General features: G+C 46.2%; 1 protein-coding gene across 1 annotated transcript; it reads right to left on the bottom strand.

Annotated features, from left to right (window-relative positions):
* Positions 1-4,295: 4,295 nt before the first annotated feature.
* LOC125537220 (receptor protein kinase TMK1-like) lies at positions 4,296-7,477 on the bottom strand. Its single transcript, XM_048700526.1, has 2 exons — positions 6,838-7,477; positions 4,296-5,604 (listed from the first exon to the last, which is right to left on the bottom strand). Exons 1-2 carry the CDS (start codon positions 7,237-7,239, stop codon positions 4,945-4,947), a joined length of 1,062 nt encoding a protein of 353 aa, XP_048556483.1. The 5' UTR covers positions 7,240-7,477; the 3' UTR covers positions 4,296-4,944.
* Between the last annotated feature and the right edge of the window lie 234 nt (positions 7,478-7,711).

Genomic DNA, 7,711 nt, shown 5'->3' with positions numbered 1-7,711 from the left:
ACGAAGGGAAGGTCTCTATGGTGTCCCAACCACACATGGTGGCCATCCCCGAGAGATGAAGTATACTCCGCTAAGTTGTGAGCTTCGAAGTTCGAGCTCCTAAATTCATGGCTAAATTTACAAAAAGCAAAATCCGAGGAGTGACGTATGATTTCAATGTTGATGCTGTGGTTCCTTTTCTTTTCTAGAAAAACTAATTCTGCTTTCTAGGGCCTCTCTTCCCACTAAAATTGGGCCCAGAGCCTGGATCACTTCCTCTCCAAATTCAGCCCGTAGCAGCCACAGAAATCAGGAGCGGCCCATAGTAGTTTTCCTCTCGACCAAATAAACGGTCAGCGAGTTATCAAAAAAAAAAAAAGGGTCAGCGGCGGCGATACGGCGAGCGAGCTCCTCTTCCTGCCTCGCCGCTGCTCATCTTCCTCTCCGTCCCATTGCAGGTCCACGGGACGGGAGGAGCCGCGGGCCGCTGCTCCTCGACCGGCACCGAGCAGCGCCACCGTAGGTCCACTCCGCGTGTCGCCGCATGTCCTTCCTGTTGCCTCTGATGGGGATAAGACACGCATCTGCGGATCTGCCTCCGGTGCTCCACCACCTTTCCATCAAGCTGCAGTCTTGCTGCGCTGGTCCTGATGAAATGCCTGGTAAGTGATGTAATTACTGATTTTTTATGTGGTGGTCAGGTGGTCAGGTAGGCAGTGCTGTTGACACAAGTTGCTCCATGTTTGGTATGTGAAATTCAGTTAAAAAATCAGCAGTAGAGAAGTTCATATTGTGCTCGTTTCACAGCTCAAGAAGGCACACTTGGTCAAGCAGGATCTTAATCAAGTTAACCAATGCACCCAAGATTGCCCATATCCCCATCAAACCCTTGCGGCATTGGTGATGGGCCATGCAGTCTAGGCACAGACAGACAGTTTCTGGTAAGGAAAAAAAATATTCAGTTTGCATAATGGTGATGTGCTCTTTTTCATGGATTGTTGTCATTGCTGTTCAGAGAGGCTGCCAGAAAGCATGTGACACAATTAGTGTATGTGACCAATTAACGCATTTCTGGTAGTACAAATAATAGATGGACTCCACAGCGTCACATCATACTCTTAGCAGTTTGGATACTTTAATGTCATGGATATTCTGTAGTGCTATTTGCTCTGGGTGGGTTCAGAGGGTACCAAACTTAACTGAAAGTATGTTAGAAAGGTGAAACTATCTCCCGCGCCACTCCCTTCCGAAAGAAACTCAAATTTCATTGTAGTTAGTCTTTTCTGAAAGAAACTCAAGTTTCATTGTAGTTACCACATTCCAGTATCCCCACCATTATTGTTGATTCCACTCATTTCTGAAATTAGTAACAAAGAGAGGGTTTGCTTATTACGCTCGAGGCGAGGATAATCCAAATTTCTTTAGAAGATGCTACAGGCTGATTAACAAGTAAAAGTTCAGTACCATTAATTCCTTTTTTCTTGGGTGCAACATTCATTTACATCAGTTTCTTTTTTGTGTGTTTCATTTCTTTCTTTTCAGCATGAGATCAATTTGTGTATTTTAGTATAACGGCATTGTACTTTGCACCTTTGCTTCGCAGATATTATTCTGAGGAGATACACATCCATGTATTATGCGGAACATGGCTTGAAGATAGTGCTAAGTAGCTGGATGCCAAAATGGATACATGTTTTAGTGCTATGTTTCAGTGTAAGATCACCCCATCCCTGGCTATGTCTTCTATGATATTTTAGTTCAGTTTATCAGTTTCGTTCGGCAAGTACCCACATGCCTATTTAGTTAAGATCCCAGCCTATAGTTGTGAATTATACTTGCATGTCCTTTCAGATGAGTGTAATCCTCCTCCATCTTGATATTTTCCAAACTACTAATATGTTCCCTTTTACCAGTGAAAAACGGTACTACATAATTCGATCTAACTGTAACATAACTTATTTACTGCTTTATAGGTTGCTCCCATGAGACATGATGCTTCTTTTGTCACATTAGAATAGAGGTAGATCTGCAGTTATGTTCCTGATCTTAGGTAATGGTACTGTGTTAGAGAACAAATCCATTGATGCTTTCTTACTTTGCATGCAAATTGCTTTCTGTAGCTCTCTGCATAGTTTCTACATAAAGTGTTAAGGGGGTTTTGCCCACCATCTACATAAGTGTTGAATGATAATTTTGCAGGTTTTGCAGTCAATGCTAACTTCGCACGATTGTTGAAGATACTTGGCTTTCCTTTTTATCCTGTAGACTGCTAGGGAAAACATACATGTTATTTGCCAAAGTCTGCTCTGTTGGGGCTCTAAGCACTCTACGACTGCCACCATCTCAGCTCAGGGTCAGCCTATACGCCGATGACGCGGCTCTGTTCATGTCTCCTTCGGCAGCAGACATTCAAACTACCAAACAAATCCTGCTGCTCTTCGGTTCTGCCTCTGGGCTCAAGGCCAATGTTCAGAAAAGTGTTCTTCTTCATATTGCTTGTGATGATATTAAGCTCCAAGAGCTGCTACAGAACTTCCCGGTTCCCATCAGTCAGTTTCCTTGCAAATACTTGGGTTTGCCTCTCCACTTCAGGAACATCACAAGAACGGACATCCAGCCAACTCTTGTTAAACTGGTACCTAGGCTGCAACGTTGGTGTGGTAAGCTTTTATCTAGTGATGCTCGCCTTCAGCTGATAAACTGGGTACTCTCGGCAATCCCCGTATACCTCATCTCCCTTTTCAAGCTGGATAACTGAATCATCAAACAAATAGATAAGCTGAGAAGGAATTTTCTGTGGCGCTCCAAACCTGACGCTGCGGGTGGCATGGCTCTTGTGAATTGGAAAACTGTGTGTCGTGCCAAAGCTCGGGGTGGCTTTGGCGTACTCGGTCTCAGAAGATTTTGACGTGCCCTGCGACTGTGCTGGAAGTGGTTTGACTGGACTGATAAGGATAAGCCTTTGGTCTTGCTCCTCCATCCCCTGCATGCGACAAAGATGACTTGGCTGGCTCTCTTCTCGGCTTCCAGATATGTCACGGTTGGCAATGGTCAGCGCACCAGTTTCTGGTGTGATCAATGGCTTGATGGGCAGGTTCTGCGCTACTCTGCTCCTGACATCTTCAAGCTCTCTAAGTGCAAGAACATTTCTGTTGCACACACACTTACAGATCATGGTTGGATGTTTGGGCTGCAAAGGATGTCAGTGATTTCTGAGCTTCGACAACTCACACAAGTCTGGCTACGTCTGAAGCAGGTATCATTCCAACCAGATACTGAGGACACCATTAGCTGGGTCTGGAACCCCTCCCAGGTGTACACGGCTGCATCCTCGTACCACTGCCAGTTTCTTTGTTCCTTCTACCACTTACCATTTGATAAGCTTTGGAAGGCCCCGGTTCCTGCCAAGTGTCGTTTCTTCATGTGGCTGTGGCTTCGGGGAAGAATCCAAACAAATGACAATCTGGAGATTCATGGCATTCCCTGTAATGATGCATGCAACCTATGTGATCAAGAAGATGAATCCCCTTTGCACCTTATTCTGAAATGCTCCTATGCTAGAACAGTTTGGCAGCAGGTTGCGAACTGGAGTGACACCCCTGCTTTGGCCACTCATGCCCAAGAAACTGAGTCCATCATGGAGTGGTCAAACGAGCACACCTGCAACTTGCCCAAGAAACATGTATCCACTGCAATCTGCACTGCATGGAATCTATGGAAAGAGTGTAACAGGCGAGTCCTCGAGCGCAAGTTCTTAAATGAAGCTGCTCTTTTATCCACTGAAGAAAGATACTCCCTCCGTTTTTATTTAGTTCGCATATTAGCTTTGGTCAAAGTCAAGCTTTACAAACTTTGACCAAGTTTATATACAAAAATATTAAGATATACAATAACAAATCAACAACATTAGATTTATTATTAAATGTACTTTCACATCGTATAGATTTATTATGATAAATGTCTATATTGTTTTCTATAAACTTGGTCAAACTTTGCGAAGTTTGACTTCAGTCAACTCTAATATGCAGAGTAAATAAAAACGGAGGGAGTATATTGCAACCGACTTTCTCCTTCTGCTGGATAGCCGATGTTCAAAAAGCACCAGAACCTGAGCCTGACTAGTTCTGTATTAGCTTGGTGTGGGACACCTTAACCCCAACCTCTTGTAAAACAAGGAATTTGTATTTGTTTTCTCCTACTTAATATATTGGCAGCAAAACTGCCAAATTCCTCAAAAAAAAAAACATAGATGTGAAAATACTAGCAAACAATTTTTTTCAACTTCTCACGGCCCTGGCCGAGACATTACTTTTCAGTTCAATTGCAGCACAAGCATAAATGATAACATAGCACTGAGTACCGATCCTAAGATAATCATCACAGACAGCAGCTAATTAAGCAAGTACTTAAGCATCGCAAAGACCATCTAATCAAACAAACAGAACAACAATGACCCTCATGGCGGCCACAACGAAGCTCGAGATGCACGCCTGGGAGGTGCCTGAGACGGTGAGGTTCGGGTTGCCTTCAGCCCAGATCGTCGTGGTGCTTCGGAATCGTGGCATGGTGCCCTCCAAAGAGTTGTGGGAGACGTCCAAGACCCTGAGAGACGGCAATCCCGCAATAGAACGCGGTACAACGCCGGTGATGTTGTTGCCTGCAAGAAGAAGCGCCACGAGAGACTTGAAGTCATCGAAAGCGGGGTGGATAGTGCCGTTGAGCCCAAGGCGGCAAAGGTTGACACCGGTGATGGAGCCGCTCTTGTCGCAGTGGACACCGAGCCACCCGTCACAGGGGTGGTTCCCCTTCCAGCTCATCGCAAGAATCTGTGGGTAGTGAAGTGCCCCGGCGATGGTGATGAAGGACTCGACACGGCTGTTGTCAGAATCGCGATTCTGTTATACGATTCTACGACTTTATGATCCAAACTAACCTCTATGATTCTACGATTTTAGTTCATAGAATCTACGTTTCTATGATCCTGATAGTGAAGATTCTACGATTTGCGATCCTGTCATCGGAGCTCCGATCCGATTCAAAATCACGATTCTGACAACCTTGGCTGTCACATGGCCCGGGCTGTGGACGACAGAAACTCCTATCGAGGGACGCCTCAGCAACATCAGTCTGCACCGATCCTGCGAACACTGGAAGTGGCCCTTGGAATAGATTGTTCCTTAGTGTGACAGAAGAGAGACCTTCGAGTCGGACTAGGGTCGCTGGCACAACACCAGTGAGATTGTTATGCGCAAGAGTAACCACCTGGAGGCTCCATAGTCCGCTGAAGTCAGGTAACGGCCCGGTGAAGCTGTTCCGGTCGAGTCGAAGTTCTTCGAGTTCCGGAAGTTTCGCAATGAAGTTCAATGGCCCCGAGAGGAAGTTAGCACTCAGATCCAAGTGGGTGAGGGTCCGGCTTGAGAACGTCGTCGGAACCTCGCCGGTGAGCCGATTGTTCCCCAAAGAGAGACTGCCGAGGGCGGCGAACGTGCTGGAGCCGAGGAATCTCGAGAGCGTCCCGGTGATGCTAGCGTTGTTGGCGATGTAGTCTTGGAGGTTGCCAATCGTGTGAGGATTGTTTGGGAGATCCCAACCCTCAAGCTGCGAGTTGTTGCTGATGGTGAAAACCTGCATCATGGTTTTCCTTTCAGTTTAGACTAGTAAGTGATGTTCAAAGTGGTAATGAAGGCGAAAATCAAGGATAGACAAATATTGAATAATGATGAAAAATATATGAAAGAGTTGAAATATAAACTTGGTTCATACATAAGATGTATCACATACATTGGAATAGAAAGATAACTGCTTCTACAAATTTTGTCAGTGTCTTCTTTCGCACGGCATAACACAACTACTATGCGAGTGCATCTTTGTAGAAAATATCATGTAAATTTCCCAACGGATTTTTTTGTTAGATCGACACAGGCTTACTGTGTGGTGTTTATCAATGGGAAGTGAAATAACTGAAGTGTGTGCTCTTTCAAGTTTAAAAAACCTATTATTTACAAACGGTAGGATGATAAGTCAACTGAGATCAGATCATGCTAAGAAAACGTTGAGACCATGCAACCTACTCCTTCCGTTCCTAAATATAAGTCTTTGTAGAGATTTCATTATAAACTACATACGAAGCAAAATAAGTGAATCTACACTCTAAAATGCATCTACATACATCCATATATGGTCCATAGTGGAATCTCTACAAAGACTTATATTTAGGAACGGAGGGAGTAGTTACTTATCAAGATTAACTTCGTAAATTGAAGATGTAAAACATCTAGAAACAGCAATGACCAGAAGGCACAGACTTTTGGCGTCCCTTTAAATAAGTGAAGAAGACTCATTAAGCAACCACTTGCAAATTTTCAACTAATAAAGCCAACAGCCGACTAAGCAATTCTACTCGGTTGAACAAAGTGAATAAAAGGAAAATGAGTAGAGGGGCATTAGTTGCACCAGAAATTCTGAAAGATTGCAGAGTTCAGAATTGTGACACTGGGTGGGTTGCACTCCTCAATGATCTACAAGCAGTATATTGTGCCAGCCGCTGCCTTTCCCTCTGCTCCCTTTACCTCTCCCAATGTAAAGAAACAAAGAAAGAAAACACTACTCCTACCTCATAAGATTCCTTAACCATGTGTTCATCCACCCAAATCTGCTATCTTTCAGAAAAAGCATACGTCTGAAGCAAAATTGACTAACTGCCTGAAACGTTTTCGAGCGCTATTCCTAATCCTAAACTGAACTGAAGTGAGCTGCTAATTCATCATTCAAGTCAAGCACAGAGTTGGCACATTGAGCAACTGAGAATGAACTTAACTGAATTATATATCGAACTAACAAAGTACAGTAGATCATTACCTGCAGCGATCTCGCGCCGGCCAAGAACCCAACGGCCACGGACGTGAAGTTGTTGTTGTCCAGCCGGAGGAAGACGGTGCTGGGGAGCTGGCCGGTGATGGCGTTGTCCCGCAGGTCCAGCTCCTTCAGCCACGGCAACGCAATCTCCCCCGGCAGCGTGCCGTTCAGGCTGGCGTTGCGCGCGCGGATCGCCGTCACCCTCCCACGCTCATTGCACACAACTCCGGTCCAGCCGTGGGTGCACGGGGATGAGTCGTTGCCCCACCCCAGAGCACGGTCCGCGCCGAGGGACGTCGCGATGGTCTGCATGCTGTAGTCGTCGTTGACGCATACGCATCCGGGGATGGCGGATGCGGCGAGGAGCAAGAAGCATCCGGCGACGACGGAGAGAGGTGACGACATGATGGAGAGAGGCGCGCGACTCCTTCCTAGGCGAGGCGGAGGAGGAAGACGCCGGCGTCGTGTTGGTGCCGCACGCGAGCAGAGCAGAGGGTGCAGGGGGGACACGCCGGCGGGTCGGCCACTTGAGGAGAAGAAATGGAGCAAGGGGAAGACGCCGGCGCCGGCTTGGTGCTCTGAGGAGGAGGAGGAGCAAGGCGCCGGCGTCCCTAAGGGTGGGCAGCGGTGCGGTGGTGGTGCCGCTGCCCCATGGTTTGGAAAAGTGGGAGCTCAGTCACGCGCGCGGATGGCTTGCTCTCTAGTCTCCCTTCTGACTTGTCAGACTCCAACGGTGGTCAAACCAAGTAAACACAATGTGATGATATTTACCTTTTCTACTTTCTTTACTTTACTTGTATGTACTGTATATAGGAGTAGTAAGTATGCTTGCTATCCTGGTCACCGGCCACAGAGCGATCACAATCGGGAGACCCAT

This window comes from Triticum urartu, chromosome 2 (assembly GCF_003073215.2).
Source record: "Triticum urartu cultivar G1812 chromosome 2, Tu2.1, whole genome shotgun sequence".
Lineage (NCBI taxonomy): Eukaryota > Viridiplantae > Streptophyta > Magnoliopsida > Poales > Poaceae > Triticum > Triticum urartu.
Note: the sequence above shows the minus strand (reverse complement) of the source record. Positions and strands in the feature narration are given on the sequence as shown.